Genomic DNA, 14,837 nt, shown 5'->3' on the forward strand with positions numbered 1-14,837 from the left:
GATTGCTAATGGTTCCAATTAGTAGGTGTATCCACACCGTGGGTTCCTATGGGGAAATATAAGAGAGGGGTTGTTATTATTGCCGTATTTGGATCAGACTATGTCCCACCAAAAGATACTTAATAATCACAAACCTCTTTGTTCCACTGATGGGACTTATCTCTCTGACTTGACCACACTTGTGTGTAGAAATACACTGGGGCTCAGGTAGTACTCCTATGTAGAAATACACTGGAGTGTAGTATGTGTACACCTCAGACGAATAGACTCCAATAGCTCTAGAATATAAGAAAAACAATTCTTCTGTCTAAATTTCAAAAATTCAAATATTCTAATGTGTAATTCAACAACAGGTAAAGCTACCCCGCTGTGAGCATGCATATCACTGCTGTTTACAACGTGTCACCAGTGTTCCTATAGAGATGCACATCTAAATTTTTGAAATTTAGACTACTGAAGAATTGATACAAAAGCATTTTGTTTCAATATTGGTTATACGATGTGAATGATGTGACAATTGTTTAAAGACAGATACCTTTATTATTTGAATTAAAAACATTGTATTTATTTGAAACAGGTTGTTGTTTGAAATTGGTTCTTGTTATACCTGAATACAGAATTGTAATGATAAATGTTGCATAGATAACTGGTCGCCTTTTGAGGACAGTAACAGACCTTTCTTCTTTTTTTCTTTTTTCTATTTTTTGTTTGAAAAGAAATTTATAAAAAAAAACATAAATTTTAGGTTCTGGAGTTCTGCTGATTATTTGGAACTCTGAACCTGGGTAGTCCACAGATTTGGGACTCATCTCCCTTAGGAGTGCATAGGTGGCTTTCGTGTAGCGATACGCGATTTTGTTTTGCAGATTATCTACCAGTCCCAAGTGGCCTCATGATATTTGCCCCATTGCACCTGAAGTCCTATTGAAATATAATCATTGATAAATTGAATTTAGTCATTTAAACTGACTGATTGACTTAATTCGCTTTGGTAGTGCCTCCCTATCTCGCTTACTACTTAAAATACGTATGCCAGAGGCCTCTGATGACTGGTTCGATCTCTTCTGCCTGGAACCCTTTCCACTCAAATGGCCTCCATAAAAAGAAGGATCAGGTAATAGCCTAAACAAAGCCACCAGCATGTGAGAAGGCAAACTGTTTCATGGAAGAGAAGCACAGTACTGTCTGTGATATAAGATGATTGGTCCATGATCACTGTATCATCCACTGGCGAAGATTGGAAACTTGCAGAGGCGCTTTGGTTCCACAGTTTTTGATTTGGATACCTAATCACCTCTCCAGACTAAGACCTTATGCTCATTGTTGTTGGTGGTTGACTCGTTTTTACAATCCCAAGTCTGAAGGAACCAGTTTCTATACCTTCACCATATTGATGCTATGCTTTTGTTTTTTATAGAAACAACAATCTGATGCGGGTACATTGGTGATAATAGCACACATTGTGCAACAAAACATGCACATGCAAGTAACTTCAGACATAGGAAAGGCAGAGTTGGCCTTTTTGGAATTTGGTATTGTACTCTTGCATATGAACGCAAATCTCTCCAATGAGTGCTCAACATACTGAGCTATCTTTTGCACCATCACCGTACATGCATTTCTCAATATGCATTTTAACTTTGGCTGTTGCACATGAACAAAATAATCCCCACAGAAAGGTGAGAATGCTATAGGTCTTGTGCTGGAGTGAACCAACAAACTATGTATACCAATGTGAACACAGAAACTTCACATGATGAATTGATTGGTTTAGAATATGCTTGCCAACAGCAGACAGGCAACATGTCTAAAGCCTCAGCCGCACACTATACAGTACCCTGACTTGTGCTACTTAAGTTTGGTAAACAATGGAACCACACATCTTCATATCAGGCAACCTTGTGCCCCCACCAAAGTTGGGGGCCTGAGCTGAGTGCCCCTTTTGCCCTTCCATAAAAACGCCTATGTTAGTGAGATGGCAGGCATTCTCATTTAATACCAGGCATTTTCATCCAGTGCCAAACATCACCATCAACTGTCAGGTTGTCACTTCACCTGCCAGACATTGCCAGACGGTGCCATCGAATTGGCAGTTGTATGCATTATATGCAAAGTACTCCCCCAAATGCCAGGCGCCTGCATCATATGCATTGTCAGGAAATGGCAGTTTCCATCATCATATGCCAGGCATTATTACAAATGCTAAGTATTGTCATTGAATACGTAGTCCGATCTGATCAAGGGGTGGGGGTACTATAGGGAGCTCTATGGTACACCCTGTGACTTGCCACAAAAGAAGCAACACAGGGCATCCGGCTGGGGATCGATAAAAACGGGGGAGGAGCATAGAGTCAGAGTAATGGCATGGCTCAGCAACAGCTATTTTAGATTTTGGGGATTTTTTGTGGCACACACCACACATTTGCCAAAACCATTGTTACAAAGAGAGAGGGAGAGGGAAATGAGGCTCTGCACTGAGAATATATGGTTGGCATAGCAACCAGCAATACCACGAAATGAAATGGCCAACTCACAAACATTTCTTTTCCCAAACTCCTCTGCCGTACTACCCAATGAGGAGCTTCCTAACAACATTTGTTCCAATGAGCAGCTTTGTAAGAAGATGTCAGCGGGGATTTCCATATTTCAGCCATGCAGTGGTTTGCCCAATTGAGTTATTTTGGGGCCTTTCTCGTACAATTGGGCTATTTTGGCTTACATTCGGCTGCACTCTTGTTTTATTCGTATCGATGCTACATCCCTTCCATCATATAATGTTTGCTTTTTAAATGATCAAATTTGATGTGGTATTATTTGTTGGTGTGTTGGGGAATCTACTATTTAGACCGGCAGCTGACCTGAGAATTAACCAACTGGGTGATCTAAATTGTGATTTTTCACGCATATTGCAGCACAATCATGCACTTGTTGAAATACTTCTTTTTAAGGAGAATTCTCATAAATGATTGATTTCCCTTACCTACTGAGTCCCTCAGCAGCTTTGCTGGATTTCTAGGATTTATGTTTTTTCACCTAGTAACAGTGTGCGCCTTTTTTCCCACTCTTAAATGTGTTTTGCTATGTGTGTTTCTACTGTTTGTGTGATCTTGGACAGTGGAGCCTCACCTACTCCAGGGCACCATATTTTGCATGTGTGTTACACAGCACCTTCAGTGCAGTGACACAGGGTTGCCTTTTAGACTTCCCACCGACTCAATTTTCTGGGGCTGACTACAGTCCCCCAGAAAAGGGTAAAGTTGCCATTAACTTTACCTTAGTCACTTTGAACTACAGACCCAGTACACCCCATCTTCCATGGAGTATTGGAACGGGTTAATTCATATCCCTTTTTGTCTGTGCCTCTTGGGGCATTGTTTCATTCCCTTTACATTGAGACTTGGCTGGTGGCAGTGGTATCTACCCTAACTTTTCTACCACGATTATCTTATATAAACGTGATAATGTTTTAGGCTATTATATTAGCCTCAAACATAAACCTGCTTGACCAAATACATTTTATTTTGGCTCCGGCCAGGTTTATTTGCCATTTCTTTTTGTTAAAGTCTTTCTCATGTTTTACTCTGCATGCCAAAGCCAGGTTTGGTCCCTTTGTTCACCGCCTTTTTGCGGGCTTCCACACAGAAGCCCTCCTTTAGACGCTTGAGAGTCTGGGTAGGCAGGATGTGAGGGAGGGGTTTTAGGACCCCTGCCATGGGTTCCCTTGGTAACCCAAGTCACACTCCTGTCTGATTGGCTAAGGGGACTGGCCTTGCCAGGCCAGCCACCCTGCTGTGTGATTGACAGCCAGGCTGTATGAATGGGGGAAAACTGCATAAAAAGCAGGTCTCTGGGACTGGAAGAGAAGAGTCGCCACTGGAACAAAAGAACCAGCGAGGAAATGGAAGAATAGGACCCCTACAACGACTGAACCACCCTGTGAAGCCCTGCTGTAGGTCCGAATCTCCAGAATCCGATGACAGAGAAGATCCTCCAGGAAACTTCTTTCCTTGAGCTGGTGGGACCAACCTGTTCACCCAAACTGCAAGCCAGTACCCCTCCTCTGGTCGAATTTGCTGTACAGAGATACAGTGGGCCGGATAGCCAGGAATGTCAAACCCTGCTTGGGTTTCAAGGAGCGCACCTTTTATTTTTTGCTTTGCTCTGCTGCTGGTTTCTTCCCTGGGTAGTGCAGGACCCTCCAGTCTTCCTACTTCTGATCCGTCCGACAGTTGCTTCAGGAACTGTGAGCCTGCAGGAACTACCAGGAACGTCTGCCTCAGCTGCAGCTCCCTCTCCGTTTTAAGGTATTGTGCAAATCCGGTTGTGCGTTTCGTTCAGCCGTGGTGAAAGTGTTTGAAATCTTTCTCCAATCTGAGGGCTTGTCCTTCTCTTCTCTTTGAACTAACTTTTCTACCAACAAACCTCGTCCATAAACCGTGCCACTAACTTTACCGCAAACTACCCTGAACTGTATTATCTTGAGCAAAAGACTTTTGAACCATTGACTTTGGCCCTAGGCATTTTCTATCTGATTTTATCATTGTAGTCTCTCTTGCTCGCTTGCCCTGAGTACTTACCTGTTGGTGTCGATTAATTTCTGTTAACTTTTGTCTTTCCCTCCCTTTTAAATTGCTGGAGTGCCATTTTGCTCCCACTTCATTTTGTGAGCTTAACCTGTCTGGAATTTAAGGGAAGTGGAGTGGTGTGTTAAGAGAGAGATTTTTAGACTGCTTATAATAGTGTAATAGTATACAAATGAAGAGTGAAATAAATGTATATTCTTTTACTTGAAAACCTTGAGTCAGTGTATGCCTGAATCATAGTAATTGCTGTCCTTTGTGTAACTATTGGATACTGCTCACTTACTCTTGAGATAAGTCTGGCTGCTCTGCTACTGCTATCACATTAACTGTGTAGTACAGGCTTGTACCAAAGGTGAAATTGTACTGTCACTTGTAGTCTTAATTGTGTATGGTGTTCCCAAAGGGTACTGCATATAATTCTGCCTAACACTGGTGTACAGCAGTGAGGATCAAAGTATCGTAATACTTAGAGTGCTGCTATTACCTTGGATCAACTAACCACAAGGCTAACATCACTAAAGAGCAATATTAATCATGTCTGATATGGAAAGCCGCAGTCAGGAGACGCCCTTGGGTTACACTGCTGAATATTTAAGAAACATGTGTAAAGATGGGAAACTCTCTGCCAAAGGCAAAAAGTCTGAATTGATTGAAACATTGTTAAAGAGTCCAAGTCTAAGGAGTGGGTATTAAATGCCTGACTCCTTAGCAAATGTGGAAATTATTGAGGATGATAATGTATCTGTTACTGAGGAATTGGAAGAAGTAGATGTGTCTCCTAATGTTGGTCTCTCTGCTCCCTTGCCTGCTCAGCAACCTCAACCCTTGTCCACTGGGACCCCCGCAGGTCCTCCACTCAGTCCTGAATTCATTGCTCTAGAGAAAAGAAGGCTCGAACTGGAATTCAAATGTTTAAATGCTCAAACTGAACAAAAACATCACAAACTGAAACTCAGAGAAATGGAGTTGAATCATGAACTAGAAATTAAAAGATTGTCTCTTGAAAATGTTTCTCTCCCAGAGTCCTGTAGGTCTTCCAGTCCTAAGAGCCCCTGTATGCCTAAGGAAATTGTGAGTATGTAGGAGGTTAAGCTTGATATTTTGGATTGGGTGGCAATGTTTGTGTATAACCATGGTATGCAAGGTCCCACAGGGAATCAATTGCTTCCCTGGCTCTTCTCCAGGCTACCCACTGTTGCATCTGATGTTGTGATGGAGTTGGGGGAGGTGGATAGGATGGATTATGAGTGTGTGAAGCTAGCTTTAATTGCTAGATTTGGGAAGATCCCTTCCCAGTACCTTAAGAGGTTTAGGACCTTCAAAAAGCATGATGGTCCCCCTTGGGCTACCTGGGTATGTGAATGTTTGAAAAACTTAGATGGTTGGATTAAGGGTTACAGAGTAAACACTTATGAAGGAATGAGAAATCTTGTAATGTTGGAGGCTATTTTTGATGTCTGCTCTCCTGAGCTCAGACAGCACTTTGCTGATTCTAAGGAGATAGATCTGAAGAAGCTAGCTAAGGCTGCTGACTTGTGGGTTGCCAACAGGGCTACTCACAAGGAATCTGGGTCTACTCAGAAAAAAGATAAGGGGAAACAACCAAAGAAAGACAACAAAGAGAAGTCAAATACCTCCAATCCAAAAGAGGGACACAACCAACAACATAAGGGTAAACCACAGGGGAAACCAAATCAGGTTAGTGCACCATCTGGACCCAAACCAGATGGAGGTCAGAACAAACCCCCATTCATTAAGACATTTGGGAAATGTTATGTTTGTGGGTCAATTCACCATGTGAAAGGGGATCCCATATGTAAGGGTAAACCTTCAGGGGTCCACACTGTCTCCTTAGCCTTCTTCCCAGAGGAAGAAGTCCCTATGGAAAGTGGAAACTTTCACCTACTGGCTGAAGAACCCATGAGAGTCTCAGCTAGTGTTTCTTTAGTGTCCCTGGGCTTGTGGGAACAACAGAACTTAGATGTCTATAATTCCATCCCTGAAAATACTAAAGAGTATTATAACAATAGTGTTCTTGTAAATGGTCAGGAGACTCCTGCCATCAGAGACACTGGAGCCAGCATAACTGTGGTGGATGAATCATTTTTCAAGGTGTAAGATGTTGTTAAGGCACCCAAACACCTCACCAAGTTAGCTGGAGGCCCTGTGCAAATGCTTCCCCAGTTACCAGCTCTCATCCAGTTTAATCATATGATTGTCAGAATACATGTTAGTGTGCAGAATGAAGTACCTGGGAGAGTCCTGTTGGGTAATGACCTGAAAACTCTTGGAGTAGTGTCAAGCACCCCCTGGCCTTCCAGTAACAGGAAACAGGAGCTCAATATGTGTGCAAGGAAGAGAACCTTGAGAGGCTCTCCAGAGGAGATGATAGAGGAAACTATCACTCCCACTCCACAGGAGTTGCTCACTGTTATTTCTAAAAAGAATGAGGCAAAGGGGAAACCAAAGACCTCCAGGAAAGAGACAGGCAGCACCCCTGTGCTACCAACAAGGACATCACCAAGATTGTCCAAAGTCATACCTGTGACTTCTCCACCTGCTGAGGCAGAGTGTGAGGTGCAACCTTGTGTGGTTGAGCCTGTATCTGAAGAGTCCGATCTGGAAGAAGATACCAGGCCTCATTATGAGTCCGGCAGTAACCGTGCCTGAAATTCCGGCAGGTTACTACCGGACTCGTATTACCATTCCGCCTCTGTGATTCCCAGAATTACCAGGGCATTACAACCCCAGTGACACGGGAATTCGGTAAATCTCCATTCCCATTGAATCTCAGAGGACTCAATGGGAATGGGGAAGAGGAAACACCGGCACCATCTTGTGGAAAGAGATTTGTGTATACACATGCTTTTTATAACAACATTTTTGGTTCAATTATTAAGAACCTACCATTTTTTGCAGACAGGTTCATGTAAAGGGAATATCCTTCTAACTAAATATAAATGTTGGCCATACTCCTGAACACAGAATCTATGCTTTGCTTTGAATGAGGACAATCCTAGTGTTCGACATTGTCTATTTTCCTTTGATCCATACACCATGGCAATAGGTTGCACAATGAGTTCTTCTTGCCTGAAGATGTTTATGTGATTTTCTTTTAAACTACATGTAAATAAACACATGTCCCCGGATTGAAAAGGGTGCAAAACAATTGACATGATTTGATCTGTTTTCTGTTTCTTAGAAAAATGCGAGTCCATGTTCAAGCTCTTGCAAGTCTGGAATAGGGTGATTACTTTGAAACACCACCCAAGTTCCCTTTAAATATAACATTCTATCATTTGAGAATTGTCTAAATTTGAACGGCGGTAACCACCCCCCTTGTTATACGGTGTTTCCACATCCGCCTGCAGGCGGGTGGTGTTAAACCCACCAGGTCAGACCTGGCGGAATGACACCTCCCATCTGCAGAACTCGAGATCACCCGGTCCGGAAACAACGGTGGCGGCGGCTTTACCGCCACCATTATTTCCAGACCAGGTGACTCGTAATGAGGCCCACTGTCTTGGTTGGGGATCCTGACCCTGTTGACCATCCTGAGCTGCAGTCTTTACTGGCAGAAGGTGAACCCAACAGGGCAGACTTTAGCAAAAGACAGAGAGAGTGTCCTACTCTTGAAGGTCTTTGACAACAGGCTGCTAACCACCCCCACCCATCGTTAAACCCCACACCACCCCACCCTAACCCTACACCCACTCTCCCTAAATCCATCCGCCCTACCCCAACTCTTTCCACCCCTACCCATCCACCTTACCCCCTCTCTCTACCCCACCCACCCACCCATCCTACCCCAACTCTCTCTACCTCCACCCACCCTATCACCACTCTCTCTAACCCCACCTACCCTACCCACATGTGCCCTACCTCACTCATCCTTTCCCACCCACCCTAACCCACCCTCACTCTCCCTACCAAACCCCCACTCTCCCTACCCCACACCCACTTTCCTTACCCAGACCCATCTGTACCCCCACTCTCTCTACCTCCACCCACCCTAACCCCACTCTCTCTACTCTCCACCCTCACCAAACCTACCCCCACTCATCCACCCTACTCCCACTTTCTGTAGCCCCTCAACCACCTTTGCCCACTCTCTCTACCCCCAATCTATCTACCCCACCCACTCATTGTAACCCCACTCCCTTCTTCCCACACCCATCCTGCCACCATTCTCTCTATGGACACCCTCCCACCCTACCCCCACTCTCCCTGCTCCCTATCATCTGTCGTACACTCACCCTACCCCCTCTCTCTCTACCACCACCCACCAAATCCCACCCACCCTAACCTACTATTTCTACCCCTAGCGGACCGTACCCCACCCAACTCTCCAAAATCCCAACTCTCTACCTCCACGCACCCAGCCTACCAACTCTCTACTCCCAACCACCCTACCAACTCTCTCTACCCCCACCCACCTACCCTCACCCGCACTAGTGCCACCAACACACCCACCCCCTCTCTCTCAACCCCATCCACCCGTGTTATGACCTCTCTCTCAATCCTCACCCACAATACCCCTGTCTCTGCCACCACCCATCCTACCCCATTTTCTCTACTCAACCCTAGCCTCTCTCTACCACCACTACGTACCCTACCCCCTATCTCAAGCCTACCGACCCAACCCCACCCTACCATCTATATTCCCCCACCCAACACACACCCTCTCCCTTCTCATCCTTCCTCTCAAACTCTCAATTTATTTCTTACCCTCCCACTCTCAGGCTTTCTACTATCTGCCAAAGTTGGGAGCAATGTAAATCGGATGAATGTCGGATAAAGATATGAGGAATATATACACATCATTTAAGACAATATGAGAGGTGTCATGTGCTTCATTTTCGTTGTGCAGATGTGTTATGATTATAGGCCATAGTCATCATAGATCATTCATGTTAACCCCTCTGGATATGCATGCCAGCACAAAATGAAACAAGTGGGGTGTTCATGACTGAGACAAATTACTCTGTGGTGTGAAAACAATGAATGGTTACTATTATTGTTATAGACTGAGCCACACTAAACCATGTGTGAGGCTTTTATTATTAGCACACTCACTTCTACCTCCTAGCAATGTTGAAAGGTAAGGCACATTATCAGTTGCCCAAGATCACACACTTTGGTTAAGTGGTGATGATGGGACATCAACAATTAATAGGTTTCAATATGCAGTTAGCATCATTCCCCTGCTCTAGTTGTGCAGCAAGGTGAAATTATTTGCGAAATGTCGCCTTGAAGAATTCAAATAATTCTTGGTTTCATACAGCAGACTTGCCAAGTAGATAAATTACATATTAAACTAATCTGACACACTATTTAAAAAGCTATACTTACCATAACATGATACGCACAGGTTGTATGATTGTAACTTTATTTCTGGTTCTTTATATTGCCTTTATTGGCTTACAGGTATCAGAATGCAAATTGACGTCAGCCTACGCAATCCCCTCTAGGTTTTACTACTGTACCAGTGAAAAGTTCAAACTCCAAAAACACACCCACCAAACGAACACGTTTGTTCCATCCTGTATCTTTTCCTCATTTAAGATTCTGCTTGTGTGTGTATTCGCATACACATACACGTGTTGTCTATTTGTTTGTTGTATGTAATGCTTTGGAGCTGCTTGCAGATTAGTGTGTGCTTAGTAGATTTTTAAAAAAATAAGTGAATGACATAAGGTATATTTAAACTTCTCCAAACATGTCATCAAGACACTTTAAAACATGCTGCCTATATTGTGATGAAGATGTATTCTTGTTTTGAACGGTTTCACTGATGTGAGAGCTATGTGCATGTGGGCGGGGGCTTAGGGAGGCACAGGTGCGGATTTTCCTAGTGCCACTGCAATCACAAAAACATTAACACCTATTCAAGAACGCATCACATGCAATGCATAGTCTGTTGGTATTTCCCAGGCCAGGAGGAGGCCCGGTACCTGCAAACAATATTTTGCAGTGCAGTCTGGGGCTAATAGACTGACCCCAACCAGGCCTTCAGAGGTTTGGCCTGTTGGGAGATCCCCAAATTCCCGATCTGCAATTCACACTGTGCACATAGTGATAACATAGTACCATCAATCCCTTCCTAAAAGAAATGGCTTAGATTAGTTGCCAGACCAGCCATAGGGCCTCATTCTGAGATTGGTGGTAGTCATGGCACTATTTGCGCTCATGACTGCCACCAATAACGGGCCCGGCACCGGTGTAGTTCAATGGGGACTTACCGGTGTAGTCCGACCCTGGCGGGACCGGTAAGTCCCCATTGAACATGCCATTCCCCATTTCCATTTGAGCCCCCATAGGGCTCAATGGGAATTGGGAGGGCGCTAATAACAGGCTCGCGGCTTGCAAGCCCGTTATTAGCACCCTGGTCCCTTAGCAGGACCCGTAAGGGACATGTGGTCTGTGTCATGTACCGGCGTGTAAGCAGTGTCAAGAAACGGATGCATAGCCCTTTAAGAACACTACAACCAGGGGCTTGGAAGTTGGCATGGCAACGCTGGCGTCCTCTCAGCGTTTCCCACGGTCGACGCTGGAAGCCGCGGAACGCTGTCATGTGACCTCACCTTTATATTCTCCGCCTACACTCCAGATAGGTGCTTCTGATTGAGAATTGGTGGCGCCTCGTATCTTGTACCTTGTATCCAGTTTCCCTTATCATCCCGGTTCTGTCCCTTTCCCTTCCCCTTCCCTCCAGCATTTCTGATTACCTCGTTGCCTCGACCCGGACCGTTTACCTGGCTTTGGATTTTGGACTGCCTTGTTCTTGTTTGCTGCCCGCATCATTCTTCGACCTCGGACCGCTCACGGATTTCCTAGCCTTCGCCCAATAGTTTTGGTTGCTCTTCGGTTGTCTTCTGGATCATCAATCATCTGGACTGCATCTGGGTATTTTGAGGAACTTTGGAACTTTTCTTGAACTTTGGATTGTTGACCTTGGAACTCTTGAACTTTTGGATTGTTGAACTTGGAACTTCTGAACTTCCAACCTGGGGTTTCCTTGTGACGCACACTATCTAGTGTGTATTAGGCGTCCTCGTGCCGGCGGAATAGGTGGTTGAGCTTTGCTGGTATTCTGCATTGTGGACTTCGGAGTTCTTCTCTTCCTGGTTCCATCTGGTTCTCCCCGGAGTAACGGTAAGCCTAGGGGTTGTTATCAGAATTGGGATCAACGTATTGCATTCTTTCTGTTGTGTTCGGGTTTGGTCAGAAGGGCGGTTGTTATATTATCTGTATTGTGTTAACTCCTCACTTACAGATCCAACGCCTGTCCTCGGCTACTCGTACCACCCTGACTTCTGCATTACAACTTTTGCGTCATCTACATTACAACTCCTGCGTCCTCTGGGTCTCATCAGGTATCCGTTCTTTCCTCTGATTGATCGCTCTGGCTGTCCATTCCTGGGGCCAGAGGGTTCCATCGGGAGGAAGAACTCTTCGGCTACACGACGTGGGCAACTGGATTCTGACAGTCTGACCACACATTCCTTACGGTCCCCGCCATGGGAACTCAGAATAGGACAGTAAGGGATTACTGGCACCGATCTCCTTACCGGTGCCCGGTATCCCTTACCGCCCACCTTGTAATGACCCCATAGTGTGCCTGCCAACATGTGAACAAAGGTATACAACCTTGAGCCCTCTTACCCTACTTCCGGTATAGTAGTGAGACCTGATCCTACCGTCTAGGGAAAACTCCTGACACAATTACACTTATATTGTAACCTTTGCTGCAAGAAACATCTTAAGCTATGTTTCGGTCTGCAGAAGCACAGACATGTAGCAGACACAATCTTTGTGGAGGTTTAAAAAAAGATGTGTAATGTTAAAAAATAATGCTATTGTAGTAGTTTGCAATATCATACCTCGCATATATTGTCATAGTGTTTGAAACAGTGCATTGTTTCTTTATACATCCAACTACAAACGGGACACTATCACACGACACAAACATAGAAAAGTTGTGGAGGTGAAATGGTGGATTGCCATCGTGTTCTTGCTTTTTATACAATATCCAAGTACCCGTTGCAGGTTGTGATGGACGTGTCTTTATGTTCTTTGATGCAGTTCTTTTTTGTTTCTTTTTCAATATGACTGGAAGAAGTCCAATTAACTATGATGTTTCGCACACTTCTCGGCTGCATGTGAGTGGCATATGTACATCTTTTAAACAATACAAATTGAAGTAATTCGTAATTCACTTACTGTAGACTATCAGCTGTGCTGTTGCGCCTTGCAATGCCTCGGACTCTAACTGCATTTGCACGGTGTAGTTGCCCGTATCGTTCTTCCGCACGTCGGTTATCGTCAAGGAGCCATTGGCGAGTCCTCTTTCCCTTCCTGTACTTTTAGGCCCAACGCTAGGATGACTCCCGCTAATTATACCAAGGATTTGGTTTGCTGTGTTTTCTCCATCTCTAAACCAGTTAAAATAGAGGATACTTCCATTGTGATGGACAGACAGAATGACATTTTCCCCAACGGCCGCTGTCAGGACATCTGGAGTGATAGATATCTTCCCAGATGTCCACCGGATCAATGACGTCATCCAGACTGAAAAGAGAAGAGGGAGAACATGAAGCAGACATGTCATGGTGCAGTAACACACGCAAATTATGAAAGTGCCAACAACAAAACAAAGTGCCAAAATGAGATTAGCCAATGTGTTGCTCTGTTTTGAAAACGAGAAAATGGTGTTAGATTACACTCTGAGAGATTTCAGAGCATATACAGTCAAGGAAGTATAGACAAAACCAATTCCTAGCTAATAGCCTGGTGGGAGAGCGGTGCAGTCACCGTCAGATGGAAGAGCTGTGTTATGGCAGAGGAGTTCTTCAGAAGTGGCAGTCAATGCTTGTCAATCCATGGTGATTGACATCGTGGAGTGGCACAGGTGTGAGCACAGCATCCATGTTTTCATATCCATTGCCAAGAGATAATATGTCTGGCGTTTTAAATGTATTTCTAGTTTTAATACCTTTGATTGGACTAATTGTGGGCTTTAAATTGTTGTGTCCCCACAAGAGAAAAGTGCTGATTTAAGAAGGCATAAGCTATGAACCTTCGAGAGCCCGTGCCAGGGGAGGAGTTGGGCGTGGGCTGGTGGAGCTTTTTTTGGGTACGGTGAGCTTCGGTTTTAGTTGGAGTTGAGTTTTGGAATAGAGCAATTTACGACACATCTGTGTCTGTGTGTGCTTCCGTGTCACTGCGTGTGGGGCCTTGCTGAAGTACAACACATGCTTTTATGGAATCTGCTCATGAACATGTGACGAAGAAGGTCTTTGGGACTTTAGAAAGCTAATGCATGCCCACCCCAACGTAATATTGGTTGTGCAAAAAATGTATCAACACTTTCATGTCCAACACATATTCTGCTTACAAAAGCAATACATAATATACTCAAAAATATCTATATATAATATTCAAGGAAAAAACATGAGTTACAGGGATGTAAAGTTGACCAATACATTGATACAAAAACTTTGAAATTCAAGGTAAAATCTTTAGTTGCAGGGACGTTAAGGTGAGAACTTAATACAACAAATTCCTGGAAATTCAGCTAAAGCCACCTTAACTTTGCGCCCCCTATTGCACAGGCTATGACCACAATGATGACATCACAGATCACATCACTGATGACATCACTAATTGTGTTGGTGTGCGCAGTGTGTTATTCGTGTTTCGTGGACTAAGGACCTTGCTGTGGAGTCTTTCTTTACTTGCTTTCATTACCCTCAGGAGAGGGCGGAGCCTTAAAAAGGGCTTCCTACATGGAGCGCGCGGTGTGCGCAGTGTGTTATCTGTGTTTTGTGGACTAAGGACCTTGCTGTGGAGTCTGTCTTTACTTGCTTTCATTACCCTCAGGAGAGGTCGGAGCCTTAAAAAGGGCTTCCTACACGGAGCGCGCTATGTGCGCAGTGTGTTATTCGTGTTTCGTGGACTAAGGACCTTGCTGTGGAGTCTGTCTTTACTTGCTTTCATTACCCTCAGGAGAGGGCGGAGCCTTAAAAAGGGCTTCCTACGCGGAGCGCGCGGTGTGCGCAGTGTGTTATTCGTGTTACTCGGGGAGCGAGGAAGGAGAAAGCCCAGATCAAGCTCCTGTTTTTACATCGAAAGGCTCAGGTACTCTTCTTTTGAAAGACAAACATTGTAAGACTCTCCCAAATCTCTCCATCCACTCTGTGTTAGCCCGGTGTAACTAACAGTTTGTTGTAAATTGACGGACAGCTTAGGAAA

The 14,837-nt window shown here is 44.5% G+C and overlaps 1 protein-coding gene across 3 annotated transcripts in view; it reads right to left on the reverse strand.

The window, feature by feature from the left end:
• LOC138531401 (carcinoembryonic antigen-related cell adhesion molecule 6-like) overlaps positions 1 to 14,837 on the reverse strand; it is a 338,712-nt gene that overhangs the window by 246,626 nt on the left and 77,249 nt on the right. For all 3 annotated transcript variants that reach the window (XM_069640988.1, XM_069640989.1, XM_069640990.1), the window contains exon 2: positions 12,807 to 13,154. In XM_069640988.1, the coding sequence (XP_069497089.1) occupies positions 12,807 to 13,154 (348 nt within the window). The remainder of the gene's footprint in view (positions 1 to 12,806; positions 13,155 to 14,837) is intronic.

This window comes from Ambystoma mexicanum, chromosome 1q (genome assembly GCF_040938575.1).
Source record: "Ambystoma mexicanum isolate Mex_15411 chromosome 1q, UKY_AmexF1_1, whole genome shotgun sequence".
NCBI classification, from domain to species: Eukaryota; Metazoa; Chordata; class Amphibia; order Caudata; family Ambystomatidae; genus Ambystoma; species Ambystoma mexicanum.